At 44.9% G+C, this 21,584-nt stretch overlaps 12 protein-coding genes and 1 non-coding gene across 13 annotated transcripts; 6 read left to right on the forward strand and 7 right to left on the reverse strand.

The window, feature by feature from the left end:
• Positions 1-816: 816 nt before the first annotated feature.
• V1512DRAFT_134458 (uncharacterized protein) lies at positions 817-2,942 on the reverse strand. The gene is made up of 3 exons (XM_066912977.1): positions 1,856-2,942; positions 906-1,807; positions 817-862 (listed from the first exon to the last, which is right to left on the reverse strand). The coding sequence occupies exons 1-3, from the start codon at positions 2,496-2,498 to the stop codon at positions 860-862; spliced, it is 1,548 nt and encodes a 515-aa protein (XP_066772115.1). The 5' UTR covers positions 2,499-2,942; the 3' UTR covers positions 817-859.
• A 761-nt stretch (positions 2,943-3,703) lies between these two features.
• Positions 3,704-3,775, reverse strand: V1512DRAFT_t29. Its single transcript has one exon. It is a non-coding gene; the product is annotated as a tRNA-Glu (tRNA).
• Positions 3,776-6,250: 2,475 nt separating this feature from the next.
• Positions 6,251-7,934, forward strand: V1512DRAFT_261088 (uncharacterized protein). Its single transcript, XM_066915994.1, has one exon. The coding sequence runs from the start codon at positions 6,724-6,726 to the stop codon at positions 7,555-7,557; it is 834 nt and encodes a 277-aa protein (XP_066772116.1). The 5' UTR covers positions 6,251-6,723; the 3' UTR covers positions 7,558-7,934.
• A 453-nt stretch (positions 7,935-8,387) lies between these two features.
• Positions 8,388-9,779, reverse strand: V1512DRAFT_261091 (mitochondrial carrier domain-containing protein). Its single transcript, XM_066915995.1, has 3 exons — positions 9,227-9,779; positions 9,076-9,182; positions 8,388-9,030 (listed from the first exon to the last, which is right to left on the reverse strand). The coding sequence occupies exons 1-3, from the start codon at positions 9,588-9,590 to the stop codon at positions 8,497-8,499; spliced, it is 1,005 nt and encodes a 334-aa protein (XP_066772117.1). The 5' UTR covers positions 9,591-9,779; the 3' UTR covers positions 8,388-8,496.
• A 76-nt stretch (positions 9,780-9,855) lies between these two features.
• On the reverse strand, positions 9,856-10,801 carry V1512DRAFT_261094 (uncharacterized protein). The gene is made up of 3 exons (XM_066915996.1): positions 10,578-10,801; positions 10,209-10,532; positions 9,856-10,158 (listed from the first exon to the last, which is right to left on the reverse strand). Exons 1-3 carry the CDS (start codon positions 10,770-10,772, stop codon positions 9,907-9,909), a joined length of 771 nt encoding a protein of 256 aa, XP_066772118.1. The 5' UTR covers positions 10,773-10,801; the 3' UTR covers positions 9,856-9,906.
• A 176-nt stretch (positions 10,802-10,977) lies between these two features.
• V1512DRAFT_236854 (ubiquinol-cytochrome C reductase complex 14kD subunit-domain-containing protein) lies at positions 10,978-11,552 on the forward strand. Its single transcript, XM_066914134.1, has 2 exons — positions 10,978-11,213; positions 11,261-11,552. The coding sequence occupies exons 1-2, from the start codon at positions 11,080-11,082 to the stop codon at positions 11,517-11,519; spliced, it is 393 nt and encodes a 130-aa protein (XP_066772119.1). The 5' UTR covers positions 10,978-11,079; the 3' UTR covers positions 11,520-11,552.
• Positions 11,518-12,811, reverse strand: V1512DRAFT_261097 (metal-dependent protein hydrolase). Its single transcript, XM_066915997.1, has 5 exons — positions 12,714-12,811; positions 12,598-12,668; positions 12,487-12,548; positions 12,337-12,443; positions 11,518-12,295 (listed from the first exon to the last, which is right to left on the reverse strand). Exons 1-5 carry the CDS (start codon positions 12,770-12,772, stop codon positions 11,590-11,592), a joined length of 1,005 nt encoding a protein of 334 aa, XP_066772120.1. The 5' UTR covers positions 12,773-12,811; the 3' UTR covers positions 11,518-11,589.
• A 114-nt stretch (positions 12,812-12,925) lies between these two features.
• On the forward strand, positions 12,926-13,774 carry V1512DRAFT_246994 (uncharacterized protein; the record flags this gene model as incomplete). Its single annotated transcript, XM_066914464.1, has 3 exons — positions 12,926-13,046; positions 13,090-13,408; positions 13,453-13,774. The coding sequence occupies 3 exons, from the start codon at positions 12,926-12,928 to the stop codon at positions 13,772-13,774; spliced, it is 762 nt and encodes a 253-aa protein (XP_066772121.1).
• V1512DRAFT_261102 (uncharacterized protein) lies at positions 13,382-15,116 on the reverse strand. Its single transcript, XM_066915998.1, has one exon. It carries the CDS (start codon positions 14,703-14,705, stop codon positions 13,854-13,856), a length of 852 nt encoding a protein of 283 aa, XP_066772122.1. The 5' UTR covers positions 14,706-15,116; the 3' UTR covers positions 13,382-13,853.
• A 325-nt stretch (positions 15,117-15,441) lies between these two features.
• Positions 15,442-16,922, forward strand: V1512DRAFT_134622 (PLC-like phosphodiesterase). The gene is made up of 2 exons (XM_066912979.1): positions 15,442-15,790; positions 15,847-16,922. The coding sequence occupies exons 1-2, from the start codon at positions 15,682-15,684 to the stop codon at positions 16,782-16,784; spliced, it is 1,047 nt and encodes a 348-aa protein (XP_066772123.1). The 5' UTR covers positions 15,442-15,681; the 3' UTR covers positions 16,785-16,922.
• Positions 16,840-18,640, forward strand: V1512DRAFT_261107 (CwfJ C-terminus 1-domain-containing protein-like protein). Its single transcript, XM_066915999.1, is given in 2 exon segments — positions 16,840-17,265; positions 17,284-18,640. 2 exon segments carry the CDS (start codon positions 17,061-17,063, stop codon positions 18,510-18,512), a joined length of 1,434 nt encoding a protein of 477 aa, XP_066772124.1. The 5' UTR covers positions 16,840-17,060; the 3' UTR covers positions 18,513-18,640.
• Positions 18,499-19,966, reverse strand: V1512DRAFT_261108 (uncharacterized protein). Its single transcript, XM_066916000.1, has 2 exons — positions 19,335-19,966; positions 18,499-19,294 (listed from the first exon to the last, which is right to left on the reverse strand). Exons 1-2 carry the CDS (start codon positions 19,901-19,903, stop codon positions 18,646-18,648), a joined length of 1,218 nt encoding a protein of 405 aa, XP_066772125.1. The 5' UTR covers positions 19,904-19,966; the 3' UTR covers positions 18,499-18,645.
• A 30-nt stretch (positions 19,967-19,996) lies between these two features.
• Positions 19,997-21,573, forward strand: V1512DRAFT_134607 (PHD-zinc-finger like domain-containing protein). The gene has a single exon (XM_066912978.1). It carries the CDS (start codon positions 20,078-20,080, stop codon positions 21,542-21,544), a length of 1,467 nt encoding a protein of 488 aa, XP_066772126.1. The 5' UTR covers positions 19,997-20,077; the 3' UTR covers positions 21,545-21,573.
• Positions 21,574-21,584: the final 11 nt, after the last annotated feature.

The raw sequence follows: 21,584 nt of genomic DNA on the forward strand, positions 1-21,584 counted from the left end.
GCCAGTGTTTGCCTTAGGCTGTGATAAGACATTTACCAGATACCACCACTATGGAAATCTTACTCGCAAAGCTTCCCCACATTTTAAGCCGCACCCCTGAATTTATATGAGCCGCACATATTTTCGACTTCTTCACATCTTCACAAAACAGGCAGAGATATACAAGGCAATTCGAGTAATTCTATTTTAAAGATATAAAGGCGATTGTAGTAGATAAATTCTTTTTTAATAATTCCGTCTTTCATTAAAACTCAACTTTTGTACAAAAAAAAAATGACTCGGGAAAAAACTAAAAAAAAAAAAAAAAAAAAAATGTAACGCAAATTTCAAACCCCCAAACGGATATCATTCAAGATAATAATAGAAAATGAGCAGCATAAAATAGAGAGAGCACCATTAATATCGGGCGAAAAAATGCCCGGACCTGCGAGAAACGACTGAGAGACCAGGGATATGCAAATAGGGGAATTCTCAATCAAGGCGGTTTTTAGAATTATAGACAAAAGAAAAAAAAAACATAAAATGCGACCATCATGCGACGACACCATTCGTGCTGGCAGACGACGTTGGCACCGCGTCTGCTGTGGTCGACTCTTCCTCTTCTTCCTGTCCGGCCGGCAGCCGCTCGTCGAACGCCATGACGAACGAGGCCCAGTGGTCACGAGAGCGGACTTTAGAGCCGATGAGCTCGACCGTGCCAGATTGGCGGCAGGCCTCAGTCAACAGGTTGACGTCGCCGTTGATGAGGTTTTTAATCCGGTTGAAGCCGGCTAATAGGGTCAATGGCACCAGTCCGGCACTGTTCATATTCCGCCTAAGGTAAATGTCCTTCAGCAAGTTATCAAGGGAGAAGTAGTAGTCACTAGACTTATTAGTAAACTCAGCAAAAATAACCAAGATCTGACATACACTTGAGCAAGCACTGCGCTAGCAGGTTCATATACAAATCCGGGTATCAAAGCCGGATGGGAAGGAAACATTTGTGGGAAACCAAACATGGCTGCGTAATCCTGCTGCGGTGCGTAGTACGCTCGAGCAGCGGGCTGGTATGCCGGGACAGAAGCCCGTCTGTACTGATTGTAGTTATTACTGTTACCATTGTGATGCGAGTTGGGGTGAGACTGTTGATAGCCGTAGTGCTGCTGCGGTTGTGGTTGCACCTGTGGGTTACCGTGTGTGGATCGAGACGGCGAACCGCTGCGAGCACCGTTGGTCCGGTACGGGGTTTGTCCCTGCGCGACCGGCGATGTGGACTGGGTTCCGTTGACTCCATTGTGGAACTCGGTCGCTTTCGGTCCTCTTGACGCGGCACCGTTGACACCGGGGAGCTGGTGCTGGTTATATGGTCGCTGCGGCCGTGCCTTGTTCGCAGCACCGTTCTTGCCTTGAGAGATGGATGCATTTATTGAGCCTTGTTCAGACTGATCGGACGACGCGACGGTAGAATCGGCGTGTGCTGAAAAATCTTTGCTTCCAGCCCGGGCAGTGCGCTCTTTAAGTGAGTCTTCCTTGTCACCTTCCTTCTTGTCATGAGCCTTCTTGTGGACCGCCTTGCCGTCCTTGGTCTCGGCTGCTGACAGAGGTTTCTTTTCGCCCGACCCGTTCACGGACCCATTCTTGGGCTTGTTCCCCCGAGTGAAGTTCTTACCTCGGCTCGCGTGGTCGTCTGAACCTGATCCTTCAACATTGCCAACCGAAGCTGACCGGCCGGTGCCATTCGCAGAGCGTTGGCCAAAGGTTTTGCCGTTTCTGCTTGGTCTAGATGGGGCCATGATGGGAGCTGTGTATGGGACCCATTTTTCTTTGCCTGCGCGGGTTAGATTTGAAACATTATACACGTCATGTAAATGCTTACCAGTTTTCTTTGTCTTTGCAGCAGTTTCCTTCTTTTCAGCATTGTTATCATTCTCGAGCGACGTGGGCCATTCCTTCTCGTCCAAGTCAAGAACAGACGACTTTGACGACTTGCGTTCCTTGTCTGCTGCCGCAGTCGCGACCGAGATCTCCGCCGGGGTCGGATTTTCATGCGATTCAACGACCGGTCTGGCAGGTAAATTATCTTGCCGTAATTTCCAAACGTTGACTTTTGGCACTGGGGCCGGCATCAAGTTTGGCTTTGTGGGTGCCGGTGCGGCAGCTGCCGGGCCAGCAGCCGCGGCAACCGAATCAGCAAGCAAGATCGAGTCTCCTGCGGCTGTCGATGTTTGCGACGAGGTTGACGATGCAGAGGTAGCGGCTGCGGAAGTAGCTGAAGTCTCGCTAGTCGCGGTCGAAGAGACGTCATTTTGCTTCTGATCATTTTGAGCCATAGTGGCTGACCGAGAATCAAGTTCTTTAGACGGAGTAGGAGACGGAGATGAACTGAGAGTAGAAAGAGGAACTGATGCCGAGGGCGAGATTGAGGATTCGTCTTTTGCAAGAGACGGTCTTGTTGAAGAAGGCTTTGCACCTGCGGCTAATGCGTAAGAAGGCGCAGAGATGGAAGCAGCGGAAGCCATTATAATTTTGTGAATTAAAGAGACCGAAGATGATGAAGAGTAATCCGACCTAATTTTTGAAGAAGCAAAGTAAACCAAGACCCGACCGACTTCGATTGAGAAACAATAGTGGAGAGATCAATAAGTCAAGTCTGATTTGAATATTGAACTTCTATGACTTTGAATGACTTTTGTATAATGAATAAAAGAAGAAAAAAAGACGATTGAATAATTATTGAATGAATATCAAATCAAAGAATCAAATCAAAACTGGATACAATTGAATCTTTCAAAGAAATCAAAATACTTTGGAGAACTTCACAGGACCAATTGATGGGATATAGAATTAGCAGTAAATTGATTGAATGAATAAAATTCTGAATCTATTCACAATCAAAATGAATTCCAATTTCAAATCTTTAAAAAGTAAGAGAAAGGAAGCGTAAGACTAGAAGAAAGAAAGGCGAGAACGAAGAAAAAGAAAAAAATTAGTCGGGACTGAAGTGACGGAGAAGGACTTGTGATTTGTGTGACTTTGCGTTGTAGTTTCGGTGTCAGATCACATGTAAATCATGTGACTATATGTGATTCAAACATAGATACGTAGTGTTTAGTAAGATATGGTATATATAGATACTAAAACTGACGATTACATTACATCCTAATTAGGGAGTTTTGGTAGTTGAGAAGAGGTAATGATTATGTAATACTTAACTGAATGTATTGTGTTATTTCTATAGAGCCATATACTGTGTTTATAGTGTATACTATAGTGTATACTATATATACAAATAGCACTACTTAAAGTAACATAAACTCATGCATGACATTCCAATTAACCCTGATCCATTTACACTCACCCACTAAAAATTAACCCTGATCAATTTACTTGCTACAGACTTCTCGCCCACTACGCACGCATGAGTTCAGTCACTCAGTATTTTCACAATTTTATATTCTTTTTCAGTTTTTGTATTATTCCCATAATTCCATTGATATCTTTAGCTACAAATCAGAATACATATAGATTCTTAAAATCCAAGTCTGTCACGTGACCCCATATTTACCCCCTGAATTTACGTCAAGCAATCTCATATTATAAAAATGTAGCCCACTCAGTTTCGTTCCAAACCACAAAATTTGAGAGTGTTTTTAGCATTTTTACATCTTAGCAAATCCGTAGAAAAAAAAATAAAGCAGAAATATCATAGCAAAAAAAATAAATACTTCGATACCGGGAATCGAACCCGGATTTGCCCGGTGAAAGCGGACCGTGCTAACCGTTACACTATATCGAACAAAATCACAAATTTCAATATTTTTAGCCAGCTATAACCCTAGTTCTGAAAATGTCAAATGTTAGGGTTAGGGTCAAACAAGCTTCAAACTTTGGTTAAATATATGCCCGGATAACTTTCTACATTTAAATTCATTTATAGTAAATATTTGGCAGGAAATTTTTAATGTGCAAATACGATTTGACGAATAAGATTTGATTGAGATCAAGAATTACAAACTGATTTGATTATAATTTGTAGGAAAAATGATGTTAATCTGGAGATTATAGGCTTTGAACTTCGGAGCTAATGCAACGCCCCGTCTAGGCGATGAACCTTATAAAAATAAGATTTGAGAGTGATGGATTTAATAGCGCAAGGCAGCAAGTGCCAACATTCAACTACTGATAGTAGATATATATTGGTATATACAGTATATATAGTATATATATATACTATCAATTAAAACGTGGTAGAGCACATAAGCCAATAAATATATATAAAACTATAATCTATCAAAGAAATGTATAAAAATATTAAAAGGATGAGATATCGGAATCCCACTGTTAATTGTAGGAAGTTCGAGGCGCCTTGAATTGCTGAAAGAAGCAAAAATAAGATCGGGTCAGAAATAACCAACTCAGGGTATTGTACTCTGGGGCGGCCCAGGCAGGGACTGAATCGCGATGAAAACGCCACCACTGGAAACCGACCGCGACCGACGCGACTTGACACACGCTGAAAGTTTAAGAAATAATTTACGTACGAAATTTGTTTCCGGACCGAGTTAGCGTATGAGATACGAATTTTACTAATAAAGGCTATGAGAACACTCAAGCACGGATCCTCAAAAATTTATGTAATTACTTTTTGTTCTAGTTAAAGATAAGAGTATTAAAGTGAGTGGGAGAGATGAATTCTACATATGCGCATTAGTGGTTTTGAATTCACTTTTTTTTTTTTTCATCTGTCAGTTTGTTTTAGATGTTTTGAACTAGTTTACAGTTGGAATTCTTATAGCGAAAATACGAGGAGAATGATTTGGCAGAAATAGACGGTGTGAAAAAAAGGGCTGCAGCAAGCCATCGATCATAGTTGATGCATAGTAAACATTCCTGATGCATTTTGATTTATGCTATGAATGAATTAGATCAAACTAGACTATTGTTAATAAATTAGATTTGAAGGATTAATTTGATACTTTACTAGGTATATAAATAAAATACAATCAAAGCAAAGGAATATGACAAGATTTCACATGCAAATGCATAAGCGATGCGAGAGGTAGCTACTTATTATTTAGTGCTAATATTTTATCAGTAGTCTACAGTAAATACACTTATAAATAAGTTTGTTTTTGATACAACACATACTTTTTTGCTTGCAACGGATAGTTACGGAGATACCGCATTTCTTGTATATTATGAAAGAAAGAACGAGAGGAATTCGACCCGACTACACTCCATCGGCCATCGATCGATATGCATAGTTCCCGCCTCCTGAAGTTTAACTATAATTAACTTTATAAAGTTGGTTTGATGTGATCTTGTTGTTGATCCTTTGAATCTTGAATGGAATATTCAATTCTTTATTTTATTTTATTATACAACGTATAGGAATCATATAGATCTCTTGCAAGTGAATTATAAATATCATGAAAACAAACAATTTAACGCTACGGATTTTGACAAATTGACAGATCAGGAACAAACTGACCCGAGGAATCTAATTCATTCATCGTAAGTTTCGGTTTTCAGTTTCGACGTTTGAGATGGACTTCGACCGGCTACAATTACGACGACTACGACGACGACTACGACGACGACAACGATGAGCACAGTGATGATGAAGACTTTTTAAATGAATGGTTCATGTCGAAGGTTTACTGTCCGCCACAATCTTGTTTTATGTGTATTGAAGTACTTGATTTGCCAATATATATATATATATAAATGTATTATAATATCATACAATACAATGCAATATATTACAATGTTATAACAACAATGCAATATAGTACAATGTTATAACAATATATACATATATATAATACAAAGAAGATATTAGTAATACGAAATAATTGAATGGAATGGTGTCGTACGACAACTTGAATCTTTTAAACTCTTTGTCGGCCGACGAGTATTAAATTTATAGTTCGTGTTCCCGGCGCGGGCGGCGGGCATAGTCCATACTCCATATAAACGACATATACACGCACACACACTCATCTATATAGAGAGAGAGAAAGAAAGAAAGTTTACGAAAAAAAAAAAGCCCGGTCCACAAAAGTCATCTCTACTTTGAATACCGGCGTTTAAAATGATCGGGTCAAGATGTAAACGTTATCTAATAATACAAATTATAGTACAAATCAAGTCCCTCTTACCTTACCCAACTTCAGATCAATAATTCAAGTGTTTTGTAGTTTATGTATAGTTTATGTATAGTTTATGTATAGTTTATGTATAGTTTATGTATAGTTTATGTATAGTTTATGTACTTCAAGCAGCGCCTCTTTCCATACGCGCTCGCTCGCTCATCTCTCTCTCTTTTCGGTTTCACTCTGTCTGTCGTAGCTTCCTCCCCTCCCCCCCCCCGCTGTGTCCACCCATGTCCGATATCAATGTGGTGCAAGAATAAAGTCATTAACGTGCATGCGACCACTAAACATGTAATCAAACCTTCAATTCAAATCAAGGTTAGTGCAATCCCAATCCCAATCTTCGCCCCAGTCAAGTTTACTACATAGTACCGGTCTTGGTTTTATATTTAACATACCATCGGTCCCGTCGAATATTAAACTCGTAGATATATATATATTTATATATAATATTACTACTATCTTTGATTTTACTTCTGTTCTTTATATATCTTTATATTGAATGCTAGTATTATAGATATAAATTAGTAATAGATCACGCGTCCAGATCAATAAGGCACGCGACAACTTATATATATCTTATAGAATAATGGTCGTGGTTATTCAACGGTACGGACTACCTTCCCCTAATCCTTCAATTGATCTTGAATTTTCTCAAGATGATGAAAAGGTATTCGATAAAGCATTTCAGAGAGTATTCGATGAACGTGCTCGATTCGATCAGGTATTAAATCCTTTACCTACTCCGGCTAGTGAGACTTGTTTCTCTTCAGATGAAGCAGATCTTACAACAGATACAGTGTCTGATCATGAACATCATGACCATGACGAACCTGATGAGTATCCTTTCTCTACAGTCGAGCTTAGTTTGTTTTATCCCGACACCGCACCTCGGGACTCGTGGCGTCCTCAGGTCGAGACCTGGGTCAGACGGAATTATTCGTACAAGTTGATCGATCGTGTTGCAGTCTCAAGGCCGTACAACTTGCCGAAAAAGAGTGTGCAGTCAAAGAATGTGAGCGAGAACCGGGCAGGGTCAGTTACTACTCCCAAGGCAGCAGCGGCTCCAAAACAAAAAGTGGTCGATGTCGAGTCTGGTCTTTTATCTCCTTCACCTTCAGTGTCTCCTTCGCCTGCTAATAAGACATTGGCACTGGCTTCGGTCAGTGGCCGAAGGTGCATTTCGTGTGGATCAGATCAGTCACCTTGTTGGAGACCTTCATGGTCGATTGAAGCAGGTCAATTGTGTAATTCATGCGGATTACGGTATAAAAAAACAGGAGCCAGATGTTTGTCTTCATCATGTGGCAGGATTCCTGCTAAAGGTGAATGGGTTACAATGAGATCTACACAGTCAGCTGGACGATATAGCTGTTTATATTGTGGAGGTGGGGTTGCAGTTGGAGAGAACTCCAAGCGCTAAAAAGAAAAGGTATGCTCTCTTTTTGTGAATATAATTAACTAGTACTAATAAGATCAGTTGGGACCAAAGACAAAAAAGCAAATCTTTAATATTTTATTGATTTTTTACTTTTTTTGTTGAATTTGGGTGTGAAGTGAATGGCGTTTGATTTAATCCGTGTGTGTGTATTTTTGGTGTTTTTTAAGTATGGTCAAAAATTCAATAAGGAATGAGAGGAATTTTTAATATGTTTGGCGTGTTTTTGTTTTTTTATTATTATTGTTTAATGTTATTTGGAATGTTTTTTGAAATTTAGGGAAATAATTAATGGGAGTACATTTAATATGTACATTAATACTGATAGATTTGTTATAAGAATTATATTTTATAGATTATTATTATGGAAGTAGTAGTAGTATTAGTAGTAGTAGTAGTAGTAGTAGTAGTACTACTACTACTACTACTATGAAAATTGACCGTATTCACAATATAATCAATCCATTATCACCAATCACTCCTTATAATCATTACTATGGCAAAACAAAGAAATCCAAATGATTTATTAAACGGTATAATAAAATCACAATCAAACAGAATCAGTAATAAACAACAAAATCACTGGTTAAAAGCAATTGGAAATAAAAAAGTTGGGTGTTGAAATCATCTCGACGACGTTTGAACTAACAATTAAGGCACTCATTCTTCCATTCATTTTTATTGGTTTAGTATGTCATAACTAAATAATTATCTATTAAAGTCTAACAAATAGACAATAACAGTCTTCGCGTCTGATATAATATCAAGACAAAAACCTGATGACAAGTCAAATCATTAATCTACATTCTATTTCATAGTGAATTAAAAAACCTCTTATTATATATTACAAAACACACACGCACACACACAAACACACGTATAAATTGCCATCCAAAAAATGCAAATTTTTTTTTATCTATAATGCTACGTAGGAACCTCTTCAATCCCTCGGTCTCGTTTAAACTTATTGATCTCAGCCACTACAAGTTCATACGTCAACAGTGTTACCGCACTGGCTGGTACGGTCCGGACCAGGTTCGTCCCTAGTCCAGAATAAAACACCCGCCAGCCCTCTTCTCGGAGCAACGACATGAACGTCCTAACAATCCCATGGTAGTCTAACACGACCCCTGGAGTCCGAGGCAATCCGCGCTGGATCTGCATCCGTGTCCGGACCACTTCGTGAGGGTACGTCGCAACTGACGCACACATCTTTGACGCACACGACGCAACCACGATCCCGCCAAGTATAGCACTTCGGGACGCACCAGAGTCCGCAGACGGGACAAAATGTTGTTTGAACTTCTCATACAACGGGAACTGGATCGCGACATGTGTCAGTCCTAGTAAAGCGGGGAGTAAACCGGCGTAAAATGATTGGATGCCTTCGTGCTTGTACATTTGCCTAAATGCGTCTATCGTGCTTCTGTAATACCATGATGTGTTTGCGTTTTGGGTCTTTGTTCATGTTAAAATCGTTCCCACATGTTACTTTCCACCTACCATTAATCTTGTCTTGACCACCCAGACTGGGTTCGTTAATGTCGTTGATGATGACCCTGCTAGTAATGCAGACACCATATGAACCGCAAACGGATGCTCTTTAAATCCTACTCATCAGGTTCACTCTGACATCATCAAACAACTGACATACCAGACGCCTTCGCAAGCACCTTCTTTGCTTTTTCGTATACTGTGAAATACACCATCCATGTAGGCAAATACCCCAGTGTAATCGGCACAACTCCTCTATAAAACCCTTTCACGCCTTCCGTCCGCCAAATCGTCTTGGTCGTGCCCACTAACCCTTCATAGTAATGCTCATGTATGATCCCATACTTCGTAAACCCACCTTGCGCCTGCAATTTGGTCTTGATGACATCCAAAGGACACACGGCAACACCCGAAATCACACCCGCAGTCGCGCCCGCAAGCGCATACACCGCGCTCGCATTCATATCCGCAAGCCGACCACGCACACCATCTGTCCTCGTGCCGCTCGTGCCTGACCAACCCATGTCAATGCTATAGATAATACGACGTAATACTCTTATTTTCCCTCCTCGCTAATGCATCCCGGGACACAAGCTGCAATTGTTCTATATTCCGGTCTGGGTCTGGTCAACGACAATGCTTGTGATCTGGTCAGACTCCGACTGGCTGCGACTATCTCCAATTGCGCAAGATCGTGCTAACTGTTCTAAATGTATGTATATTCTCTTCTAACCGTCATCCATCTTCAAAAAGCGAGGGTCTCGTGTTGGTAATTCACGACTACTTTGATATTTTACAGTTAAGTTTATCATTGAAAAGTCATACACCAAATGTTTCAGTTTACTCGTCGTTAAAGATCATCGAACCCAACCCCCACCACGCAATTGTTCCTGCAACAATCGACGTTAACACCATCTTGTCCCGCGACGGGATCTGCTCATCGGAAGGGAAATACTGGCCGTCGTCCGGCTCGACGCCGTCTTGGATCGGTAGAACTTCGATGTCACCCGAGACGTGTGTAATTTCTGGTTTCGCTATTGGGGCTGCGTCTGGGATGATTGTCTTAGTCGTGTAGTTTGTCGGCATCACGGGCTAATTAGTGTTAGTCACTGTTCGCACGTAAAAATCGTAGAAATACTCACGACAGAAGCGTCAGACTCGACAGGAGCAGTCTCGAGTTCGGGTAGCTTAAAATAATCAATCGTAGACTCGTCATTCTTCGCCCCAGTCGCACTTGCGGTTTGGATCGTTCTCGCCGCACTCATGACCGTACTCGCAAAGTCTTGCTTCGCCGCCTTGACCGTCTTGACCGGCGTCTTGACGTTGGCCATAATTGACATGTTCTTCGGCATCGTGGGCATCGCAGGCACAGCGGGCACAGGCGGCGCAAGCTGTTTACGTTTCGGAGCCTTGACGACAGTTGAAAACGAAGCACTCGAATCGTCAATCGAGAGTCGGTCAAGAAGCTACTTGTTTAGATAATTCTTATACCTGTGTAGTAGAATACGTACATTCGACTTATTCCCGCTGACTTTCAACCCACGCTTGCGGCATTCGAGACGTAAGTTATCGACCGTCATGTTCTTATAACTTGATCCAGTCTTGTTGAGTACATGGGACGGGTTCGGGACAGTCGCAGATGAGTGCAAAAATTGAGCACGCAGCGAGCCTGGCGCCGATCTGATTGTTCGAAGTCCTCGTTGCATTTTTGGGTTGGTTGTGTAACTGAACCTGCGTGCGGACGATCGCGATGTGACTTAAATGCGGTTTGTTTACATCTAGAGACCTAACCCTGACAATATTGGTTTAAGTTCTGCTAGTGCAAACTGTAATTAATGCACATGCTAAGTATTGCAGTTATAGCATAAATACATAACAGTTGCGCACACTTCTACGGCCAATACGAGAGCAGGCAAATTGTTCCCGGTCAAAGCTAATTCTCTTCCACGACATTTCAACTCCAATTCAAAGAGCGTCTTCACAAAACAACAAAAAAAAAGAAAATCAGTTAAGATGGTTGGAAGTTACTTAAGAACGTTCGGCATGGCCAAGTACGTGATGACGAACTCTCCAACTCTGACAAAGATAATTCTTCCACTCGCAAACTTCTTAGTTGAGACTAATGGATACCGCAAGATGGGATTGAGGTATTGCTTATATGATTCAATGTGATCCCAAACTAATAAATAATCAGATACGACGATTTGATTGCAGAAGAAAACCCAATTGTTCAAAAAGCAATTAACAGACTCGAACCAAAAGAATATTACGACAGAGTGTTCCGACTGAGACGAGCTCATCAGCTTTCACTCATGCACCAACTGTTGCCAAAGGAAGAATACATCAAGCCCGAGGAAGACATCCGTTACTTGACGCCTTATATACTACAAGTCGAGGCCGAGGTCAAGGAACGTGAGTTCTTTGACACGATGGTTGTGTCTAAGAAGAAATAGATGTTCAAATCAATACATTAATTGCATATTTTATGACATTGCAATCGCCTTTTTTAAATGGCCACGCTGTCTACTGCATAGCCAACGCTTTCTGCGCCATCTTGAGCGCACCTTCTCTCGTCGCATTACCGCCAATAAACCCAGACGCGTGGACAAACACTCCGCCCTCGATCCCCGTCAAATCAGACAACGCCTGGTCACGCACACCCCGCCACGGCTCCGGGAGCGGAAGCCGGGACTTGAAGCTGTCCGGGTCGAGCGACACGGCTTGCACTCGCCAGCCCTTACCGTCGCTGTAAAGCACGTAGATTGACCTACCTTCGATCCCGAGCTCTGCCTCGAGCTCGTACAAATGGCTTTTCCAGCTGACGAACTTGTCAAACACAACTATCCTGCCGTCGGCGTCGTACTCGGTGCACTTCTCCAGCGCGTCCTTGACAAGGTCCCGGGCAGGCAGCCACGCTTTTCCGTAGTACTTGACTATGTCAACAAACACACTTCCCATCAGCGCAGACGCGACCTGGAACTTGGAATCCAGTACTTCGTCATTGTTATCGTCATTCCAGTTCGGGTTTAGCCCGGCTACGATTCCAGGAAGCGTGATCGCTTTGGTCTGGTACGCCGGCTTGATTTCGTCAGGGTACGCGCTCTGGCCGTTGTCGTTGCCGTCGATAGCCTCAATCATGCCGGCGTACACCTTTTCATAAAGCAGCGGGATCGATGCGTCTTCGACTGGCACGTTGAGTTGCTCGGACAGGATTTCCTTACCAAAGTGTCTATTTGTTAATACAAAGCGATTAAACGCAGAATGACTAACTTGAACACGAGACCGGCCGAACTGAGCTTGGTCTTGTACTCGGGTGAAAACGTGTCTACAAATTCACGCTGATGGTGGTCGAAATGCTTGGTCCCGTCATATTTGCCCTGTATGTCAGTCCATTCGAGTGTGTAATCGCAAGTGGCATACCGACACGTCGACAATGATGTCACATTCCTCAAGCACATCAGGCACACGAGATCTCACAACAGCTACTCAAGTCAAAACAGAACACAGAAAAACATTTGAACACGCACGCACTCGAGTTCTTAAATCGAGGCAGCAGTTTAAGCATAAACACGGCCAGTGCTTCGTCGGCATGAAACGTGCCGCTGAGAGTGTCAGTTTTTATACAAATCAGCAATAGTAAAAAGTACCTATGAGTCCCAATTTTCATCTCTGTCTTTGATTTTTTGGAAGCCGGGTCAACTGCCATTTAGTTGAAAGTAGTACCGTGAAGAGACGAGGAGGTGGTTTACGAGGAAAAAATTGGTGATGAGCCGCACGTGGGATGGACGAAACGGAAGTTGCCGTGGAAAAGGGTCTTCCGACGTAATTGATGCCCTCGATTGACTTGCACGCACAGAAAATGACAGCAGAATCAGTTTACGAAGCAGAAGTTCTTGAGCTGCAAATATACACGGACGAGAAACTAAGGGTCGTGTACTCAACCTCGTCATTCGAGCCAGACAGTTTGAGGTCGCTGCTTAGTATGTCTTTTTGCGTTGACTTTGGACTCGAACTAACAAACAGTTCTGGACTCATCGTTCAATCCTCCGACGTTCGCGCATCTGGGGCTAATAAACAGTGCAATTAAGTTGAACTCGACAGCAGAAGTGCTGCTTTTACTTGCAATCCAGAATGCAGATAAACCTGTCATGCCGGCTATGATGAAGCAAAGATTAAGCATGATGGAGAAATTCAGTCACGACGTGCCAGCCAGAGTGATGAACGCAATCACGACATGCCCCAGGTTCGTTGATAAGGCGAATGCAGTCGCGTCGCGATTTGGTGAAGTCGAACAGATCTACGTGGTTGGATATGATACTTTGATTCGATTGCTTGATCATAAGTGCGTTTTACATGCTAGACCCGAGAGAGAGAACTAACATGTAGATATTATCCCGGTCAGGCACTAGAGCAAGCATTAGGTGGGTTCATGGCCATGTGCAAGATTGTGTGTTTTATACGTGACAGTTCGCAATATGGTACCGCAGAGAATCAGACGATGTATGTCGAGCGGATCAGACAGGGTCGCATCGACGGAGTCCCTAGTGCTTGGGCAGACAGGATAAGTCTGATGTCGTACGCTGATCATGGTCTATCTACCGTCAGCTCGACTGCTGTTCGACAAGCGTGCCGGACAAACGAACCATTACACGACATGGTCCCAAATGGTGTTGCAGAGTACATACGCACGAACAAGTTATACAAGTAAATAAACTTCATTTTTTAACGCCCGCCGTTCCGAACCTATCCTATGATACAAAAAAAGTGAAAACAACAAAAAAAAAAATTTACACCGCACTCGGCACTGTCCGGGTATCAGTCTTTGGTGGGACCAGCGGGTAGTACACCTGCGGTGGCGGTTGCTGCGAGTACTGGTAGTACTGGTCGATCGGGACCGAGACCGTGACTGGGATCGTGTACGGCTGGTACGTCTGGCCGTGCAGCGGGGTCGGGGGTCGCAGCGGCGGAGGTGCGGCCGGATGCAGCCCTGTCGGAGTCGGGACCGGAATCGACATGTGTCGTGGTGCAGGGATCGGGCCTGGCAAGTTCACCAGTTGTACATGACTAACAGGCATGCCGACGACAGAGGTTGGAGGCGGTGGTTGGGCGAGCTGGTCGCGTGTGTCTCCTCGGTATTGTGGAGTGAGCGGATGTGCCTGGCGGGCAAAGAGCTCTGATTCGAGTCGCTCGATGCGGGACTCGAGCGACGAGATGTAGTGCACTGCTTTTCTGAGAATGACTGCTTTTGAGTCCTGTGTGCCATTGCAATGTGGAATTGTGCTTTTGAGTTCGACGAATCCGTCGTTAATTGTTTCGCGTCTGCGTTGTTCAGACAAGATGTGTGCCGATTTTCTATTTGACGATCGTGATTTCAAGACTGAGCCGTGTTTGGGCTGTGGTTTGAACGACGACGGAGATGACGACGGCCGCCGGTTGTCGCCGCGATCAGCCGTGTCGTCGTCGTCAAGCGAGTCTGCGGTCAGAGGTCGCGATCCGAGCGGCGACACTGACCGGGATTGGCGCGGCGATATTGGCTGCGGAGAGTTTGCGGTCGATACCGTTGAGCATGTAGTCTGGACGCTTAATCTGCGGTCATTTGTAAACGCAGACTCGTCTAGCACGATGGAGCTCAAGTCCATGTCGTTGAGGGCAATGCTAGAGAATAAATTGATAAAGAGAAATGAAAGAAGAGAGAAAAGAAGAAGTTAAAGACGAGGTATGAAATGGACGAAGGATACGGTGGTCAGGACGGCGAACGGAATGGTATTATTTGGTTCAGCGTGGAGGCGTACACACATACACCAAGCAAGACCAAAAGAGCCAGGACGGCGGTGGCTGCGGCTTTGACTTGTAAGAAAAAAGGACAGAGTAAAGTTTTGGGAGGTACCGGAATACTGGTTCGCTAACTTTAAAGAGACTGATAAACAATGTGAAGTAAGTGGATCTTTCCTTTTTAATGTACTCTGTCTCGTAATTTTCCCACCCGCGCTTTTAGAAACAAGTATTTTAAGTAATTTGGAATGAATATAAAGTGTTTGAATACAGTGAAACCGATGTTGCACAAACCCGGGCAAGGTCGCACGATGCAGGATTGGCGAGACAAGCCAAACCTTAAATGACATTTATATGAGACAATATTTTTCTCTTTGTATGACGTATCGGAGAGATTATTTATAAGTAACAAATACGAATAAGGTAAGACGTTAGATTCAAACTAGATAGTTTGAAAGTAGATTCAGACAGATTTAAAATCTGACTTGAAGCCTTTTGAACCGTGTTCGAGGACGAGAGTGAAGCGTAGAAGACATGTTGAAGTGTGACAAGATACCGGGTTGGTACGGGCTTTTCGTTTTAAATTTTATATTTTCTGTAATTCCGCATGAAAGAAGGGGGGCGGCATGTGCCTTTTTATATCTCGTCACTCATGGGCACACATACACTAGTCTTGATTTGCACGTCACTTGATTCTCCAGGACACCCAGGCCGTTCAAGATAAACCGATTTGGACTGATTTGAATTTGGGTTTTTTTAGACTCCACGTGTCTGTCACGTTTTAAAATTTGTTCTCTTTTCTGTAATTGATGCACGGTGCCGGTCCGACATATTAATGATGACATGGCGACTCGAAACATAAAGACTTGGATGGCCGAATTGCCGGATGAAATCCTATTGTCTTTGCTTTCAATCCCAGGAACACACAATTCTGCTGCATGTTATAAAGCTCGTACGTTTTATATTCTTTTTAATTGTAGTATATTAATTAAACTAACGTAATGTAAGTACCGTCAGTTAGATGTCAAAAGGTATCGGTCAGTACTCAACTTGAGCACGGGATCCGGTTCATTGACCTGCGCACGTCTCGGTCTGTCATTGCGCTGTGCTCACACACGCTTGTCATTGTCCATGGTTCATTTCCGGTTTCGTTACGACGGCGGGTGCTGTTGGATTCGGTGTTGAATGAAATTTATCAATTTCTAGATACCCATTCGTCTGAAACTGTAGTGCTGTCGGTCAAACATGAAGGACCGTATTCACAAGATAAATACGAATTGGCAGAGATTCTGTGGAACGAGTATATTGTACCAAACAAAGACAAATGGTGGGTTGTAAATGGCAAAATGCCGAGTTTAGGTGAAGCCCGGGGGAAGATTGTGCTGTTTAGACGATTCGCATGTCATCAGTCCAATGTTTACGGGTTTCCTGCTACGTCGTGGCCATATAACACGACTGGGAATTACAGTCCTACGCTTGCAATCCAGGACATGTGTGATATCTTGACTCCGTCGCTGATCCCGGCGAAAGCAGACTTTATCCGCCGGCATCTCGTGCTCGCGTCAACGTCGTCATCCGAATCGACACTATTTGTTAACTTCACTACCGCTTCAAACTTTTGGGACTACAGGTGTTGGCCTAAACGGGTCGCGAAAGCGATTTATCCTGATCTGGTGGCGGGAGTTGAAAATGTGACTGGCCGATGCGGGATTGTGGTGATGGATTTTGCAGAGAGTGACGGGTGGAGTATCGTAAAGAAAATTGTAAATAAGAATCAAGTTAACTATTTCTTTCGTATCGTCCGCGTATTCGTGCTCGTACTTGTACTCGTACTTTGCGTATTGTGCGTGGAGATACGTCCTGTGCTATGCGTACTCTGCGTACTCTTAATAGACCCAACACTAACAGTTCTTGTGGGTTTAGATGCTACAGACTTCGAGATCTGAGCTAAAAGTCTCTTTGCATCGTTGTCTGCTCGGTTCGCGTCTGCCTTTGCATAGTGAAGTTGTCGCAACGTCCTGTCCATTGACGACTTGTGTCTCCCTGACGCTTCATGTTGAGTCTTTCCTAGTTTCGTATCGAGTACAAACTGGTTTGTTAGTGTTGTAAATGTAGTCTAGAGCGTACTTACGGTCTTGCACGGTTTACACCAATATTTCGACATGTCGTGATGTTTTTACGTGGATGAGCGGCTCAGTTTTTGTACTTTTGCAAGCAAAATCATGAGTGCGCATTCGCATCGACACAAACGACACAAACGCGATGAAAGCGATGAAGAAGGTGAATGGGTCGAGAATGAGAGCGAGAAAAGGGATTCTTGGATGACGGAAAGTGTAGATCTTGAGCTACAAAGTGGTGATAGGTATCAAAAGAGAACTGTTTTGCCGGAGAGGAAGGTTAGGAATGAGAAGGATTCGTATTTTGTTCATTCTCGAGATTCTCGAGATTCTCGAGATTCTCGAGATTCTCAAGATGCGAAAGACAAAACCAAATCAGAGGGAGAGAATATCGTGAAGGGTAATTTAGACACGACAAGGGAGAGTGTGAGAGAGACGGTACGGGAGAGTGTAAGAATGGACGAGACTACGCTCAATAGAATGAAAGCATCATTACTCAAGGCCAAACTTCGGCACACACCAAACGCTTCTGGTCTGGAGAAAGAATACAACGACGCACTCGCGAGTACACTCAAACACAAGCCAGACACGGTCGAAGTCCTGTCGTTAATGGATACCCGCGGTGTCAAGCAATCTTCAGATGACATGACGATACAAGAAATGGTTGCCGAAGAGAAACGGACACGAGGAGGCAGAAGCAATGATATTGACAAAATCAGGCGGGACAAACATTACAAAGACAGTCTCGATTACATGGACGACAACGCAGAGAAGCTGGCGGCGAGAATATCGCGAAACGAGATTGATTTGAAGAACATCGCGGTCGACAAAGTTCACAAGCTAAACGCGGTCTTGGATTCATGTCCACTATGCTCGTCTGAATCCGCACCTCCGACCGCACCTGTCATTGTCAGCGGGACAAGAGTGTACTTGACGTTGCCCACCATGCCACAGCTAGCTCCAGGTGCAGCGAGTATTGTCCCAGTCACTCACCGCAAATGCACGCTCGAGTGCGACGACGACGAATGGGACGAGATCCGAAACTTCATGAAGTGTCTTGCCCGAATGTACCATTCACAGCACCGCGGAGTCCTGTTTTACGAGAACGCAGCGGTGACACACAGACACGCGTCGATCGAGGCGGTTCCTGTGCCGTACGACGTGGCCTCTACTGCGCCAGCATATTTCCGCACCGCCATGCTTTCGTCGGACGAAGAGTGGGCAACCCACGATAAAGTCATCGATACTCTGGCGAAGGCCAAGACGCTCGGCAAGGCTGCGTTCAGACGAAGTTTAGTTAAAGAGTTGCCGTACTTTCACGTCTGGTTCAGTCTCGATGGTGGGTACGGCCATGTGGTTGAGGACTCGGCTCGGTGGCCAAGAGGAGATTTGTTTGCGAGAGAGATCATAGGCGGTATGCTTGAACTTGAACCGCAGGTGTATAAGCGGCAAGGAAAATGGGAACAGGGAGTCGATCCACGGGTTAAAGGGTTTAAACAGATGTGGGATGATTACGACTGGACTAAGCAGCTTTTAGATGATCCTGGTGTTTACTAGTTGATTCCACTTGTTCAGCCGATCCAGGTTCATGTGACGACAACATTAATAAGTAATATATTCTGGTTTAGTAAATCCTAGCTATCGGCTATGCATTCACATGTCTGCTATTTACAAGTAATATGTACACTAATCAAGTCCAGTCTCTAGTCTGGCCCCGAATAAACTGCAACACGGTCCATCCTCTGGTTTCTGGATTATCCATTTCGTCCTCAAGCCTGGTCATGGCCATCACATACGTGCTCTCTTGGATATGATCTTCGGTTCCGGCCGCAATCTCACCGGTCTTAAAGTTGCGATAGATGTTGATTTCCTGAGCCCGGCAACTCAGCACCAACACCGGGACCTCGGTCTCGGGCAGGATCTGGGCCCGAGTGATCTCGACGTTGCGAATGTCGAGCACGCGTCCGTCCGGCGTCAACCCGGCCTCTCGTAGACTTTTGGCCTGGGCTTCCCAGATTATAAACTGTACTTCTGCCAGCCACGTCCGCAGCGTTTGCTCATCGCCGTTGACGTACGCGTCAATGATCTCGGGCACAATATACTCTCTTGCTTCAACCAAGAACGATGAAGATGAGAAGGTCGGGTCCATTTCTTTAAACATGCGCATCACGGATGCGTACTCAGTCTCTGCAAACATATTCCCAAGCCGAGACGATACTGCTCTAAATGAAGACACTATCGGATTCTCTGACTCCTCTATCTTGGCCTTGATTGATCCAAACCAGCCATCTTCGCCTTCGACTTTTGCATTCTCGTGAACAATCACGTTTGATCCTGCTCTAAGAAATTAGTCAATTCTTGACTTGCACAAGTACTTACTCTGGATTCTCAGTCACACTCTTCTTCTTCATGATCCCGCGTTCTAAATTATCCTTCATCAACCTCGCATCTCGGATCGCGCGTCTCTTTAACCGGTCTTCATGTCGTTCAAACCCGCCGTACCGACGACTCGACCCATCGTCAATCACGTCCTTGACCTGCTTATACACCTCTGTCTCTCTGATCGGACCCGTCACCCTTTCGACTTGATCTGCCGTCGTGTTGACTGCGTCTCGAGTCGACTTGACTATCGGAGACTCCCACGCATTGCTGGCAACGTTCCCAACCGCTTTGCCTGCCTTCTTCAACGTCTCTGTCGTGACTGATGATGCTGCTTGCGCCCTGTCGTACGCTTCCTTTGCCTTTCTATACGCATCCGACTCTGACATCTTCCCGGTCTCGTCTTGTAACGCCTTGATATTGTCCTGCAATTCCTTTGATTTGTTCCATTCCGCCTTGAACGTGTCCACAAACACCTGATACGGAGATTTCGTGTTGTACCGTACTCCACTTGTATGCACCGACCTCAATCCGACCTTCGTCACGTTCCGAGGAATCATTCGCAGCATCTCGTCTCGTCGTCGTCGTCGTCGTTGGGTGGGTGTTCTTTTGCTGGGTAACAACGATGAACAAATATTTTAAACTTATATGCCATAATATTTCATATTTATGCCACAAAAGTACAGAATTAACTATAACTCGCATCGCCATCCATCACCCACGAACCATCACCATGACCGACCATGACCGACGACGACCGACCGCGTGAAGAGCGGCCGTACACCGACTTCTACCCTGATCTCGACCCGGCACTACAGTATGAGCTGCTTCATGGACGGCAGAAACAGTACCGGGCGCGCACAAAGCTACGGCCGACGCGTTCTGCAGTGTATAAGCAAATCAAACGGGTCGACAGGACTCGGAAAGACAAGTTCGAGCTGCCGACAGAGTATGTTCGACTTGAACGCATCAGCACCGAGCCAGACGAGCCGGACACGGTTGAGTACGACATGGACGAGCAAGACGATCAGTTTCTGATCATCCTGAACGACGAGCGCAGACGCAAGTACGCCGCAATGCCAGTCAGTCGCGTCGTGTTTGAGATCGCAATGACCATGCTCGAGGTCGAGTGGCACGCGTTGCGGGTGCGTATGCCGCGTACGTCTCGGCCCGTGACGGACGCGGACGCGAACAACGACGACCCAAAGTGCGCCATCTGTGACGACGGCGAGGTCGAGAACAGCAACGCGATTGTGTTTTGCGACGGCTGCAACGTCGCGGTTCATCAGGACTGCTACGGCGTGCCGTTCATACCCGAAGGTCAATGGCTCTGTCGACTCTGTCTCTCGTCCCCAAACAGGTCCGTGTCTTGTATTTTCTGCCCGACCAAGTCCGGTGCGTTCAAACAGACAGACTCCGGCCATTGGGCCCATCTTTTATGCGCGCTCTGGATCCCTGAGGTCTCGGTCGGGAACATGGTTTACCTCGAGCCGGTGGTCAGGGTCGACAACGTGCCTCGGCAGCGATGGAAACTGGTGTGTTACGTGTGCAGGCAAAAAACTGGTGCGTGTATTCAATGCTTTAACCGGTCATGCTTCACCGCATTCCATGTCACATGTGCCCGCAGAGCAAAACTGTACCTTAAAGCGAAGGCCCCGGTCGCGGTGTGTTTTGACCACTACGACTTACTCGACGCAGCATGCGACAAGCATTCGCCTCCAGACCACCCGGACGCCAAACACTCGCTCGCAGCCGCGCAGCAGTACTACATGTCGCACGATGTGACGGACGCGCATGACTTGAAGATCAGGTTGACCTTGTCGCAGGCCGACGAAGGACACCGAGTGGTATACGCGACCAATGCTGGCGCGCCGGTCGTGCCACACGTGATTTACAAGAAACTGTGTGTGAAAATGCAAGCTCAAGGTGTGCGCAAACGGAAAGAGTTTGTCGCGATGGTGTGTAAATACTGGACGTTGAAGAAAGAAATCAGACGCGGCGCGACGTTACTGAAGCGGTTGCAGGTTGCGCTCGAGTCGATGCCGGACAGACAGTTCTTGCCTGACCAGGGGCCTGCCAGGCTTGAGTTTGCAACTGGACTTGCACACGATCTTGACGCTTTAATTAGGATTGTCGAGCAAGTTGTGGAGAGAGAACGGACGTTTGTCGAGTTGGCTGAGATCGAGACTGCGATTGCGGTCGAAAAGTGAGATGTATAAGAAATCAAATGCATTTTATTTATACAACCAC

Source organism: Lipomyces arxii (assembly GCF_038497795.1).
Source record: "Lipomyces arxii strain Phaff 12-163 unplaced genomic scaffold V1512scaffold_5, whole genome shotgun sequence".
NCBI lineage: Eukaryota > Fungi > Ascomycota > Lipomycetes > Lipomycetales > Lipomycetaceae > Lipomyces > Lipomyces arxii.

Excerpts from the sequence above, each read along its gene's own strand:
- V1512DRAFT_134458 (XM_066912977.1), bottom strand. The coding sequence starts at position 2,498 with ATGGCTTCCGCTGCTTCCATCTCTGCGCCTTCTTACGCATTAGCCGCA. Across the intron at positions 1,808-1,855 it reads TGCAAAGACAAAGAAAACTG|GCAAAGAAAAATGGGTCCCA; the intron begins GTAAGCATTTAC and ends TAACCCGCGCAG.
- V1512DRAFT_261088 (XM_066915994.1), top strand. The coding sequence starts at position 6,724 with ATGGTCGTGGTTATTCAACGGTACGGACTACCTTCCCCTAATCCTTCA.
- V1512DRAFT_261091 (XM_066915995.1), bottom strand. The coding sequence starts at position 9,590 with ATGGGTTGGTCAGGCACGAGCGGCACGAGGACAGATGGTGTGCGTGGT. Across the intron at positions 9,183-9,226 it reads GGTGCTTGCGAAGGCGTCTG|GATTTAAAGAGCATCCGTTT; the intron begins GTATGTCAGTTG and ends CCTGATGAGTAG. Across the intron at positions 9,031-9,075 it reads TGGTCAAGACAAGATTAATG|ACCCAAAACGCAAACACATC; the intron begins GTAGGTGGAAAG and ends ACATGAACAAAG.
- V1512DRAFT_261094 (XM_066915996.1), bottom strand. The coding sequence starts at position 10,772 with ATGCAACGAGGACTTCGAACAATCAGATCGGCGCCAGGCTCGCTGCGT. Across the intron at positions 10,533-10,577 it reads TCAGCGGGAATAAGTCGAAT|CTTCTTGACCGACTCTCGAT; the intron begins GTACGTATTCTA and ends CTAAACAAGTAG. Across the intron at positions 10,159-10,208 it reads TCGAGTCTGACGCTTCTGTC|CCCGTGATGCCGACAAACTA; the intron begins GTGAGTATTTCT and ends AACACTAATTAG.
- V1512DRAFT_236854 (XM_066914134.1), top strand. The coding sequence starts at position 11,080 with ATGGTTGGAAGTTACTTAAGAACGTTCGGCATGGCCAAGTACGTGATG. Across the intron at positions 11,214-11,260 it reads TACCGCAAGATGGGATTGAG|ATACGACGATTTGATTGCAG; the intron begins GTATTGCTTATA and ends ATAAATAATCAG.
- V1512DRAFT_261097 (XM_066915997.1), bottom strand. The coding sequence starts at position 12,772 with ATGGCAGTTGACCCGGCTTCCAAAAAATCAAAGACAGAGATGAAAATT. Across the intron at positions 12,444-12,486 it reads ACATCATTGTCGACGTGTCG|GGCAAATATGACGGGACCAA; the intron begins GTATGCCACTTG and ends ACTGACATACAG. Across the intron at positions 12,296-12,336 it reads TCGGCCGGTCTCGTGTTCAA|ACACTTTGGTAAGGAAATCC; the intron begins GTTAGTCATTCT and ends ATTAACAAATAG.
- V1512DRAFT_261102 (XM_066915998.1), bottom strand. The coding sequence starts at position 14,705 with ATGGACTTGAGCTCCATCGTGCTAGACGAGTCTGCGTTTACAAATGAC.
- V1512DRAFT_134622 (XM_066912979.1), top strand. The coding sequence starts at position 15,682 with ATGGCGACTCGAAACATAAAGACTTGGATGGCCGAATTGCCGGATGAA. Across the intron at positions 15,791-15,846 it reads TGCTGCATGTTATAAAGCTC|TACCGTCAGTTAGATGTCAA; the intron begins GTACGTTTTATA and ends ACGTAATGTAAG.
- V1512DRAFT_261107 (XM_066915999.1), top strand. The coding sequence starts at position 17,061 with ATGAGTGCGCATTCGCATCGACACAAACGACACAAACGCGATGAAAGC.
- V1512DRAFT_261108 (XM_066916000.1), bottom strand. The coding sequence starts at position 19,903 with ATGCTGCGAATGATTCCTCGGAACGTGACGAAGGTCGGATTGAGGTCG. Across the intron at positions 19,295-19,334 it reads AGTGTGACTGAGAATCCAGA|AGCAGGATCAAACGTGATTG; the intron begins GTAAGTACTTGT and ends CTAATTTCTTAG.
- V1512DRAFT_134607 (XM_066912978.1), top strand. The coding sequence starts at position 20,078 with ATGACCGACGACGACCGACCGCGTGAAGAGCGGCCGTACACCGACTTC.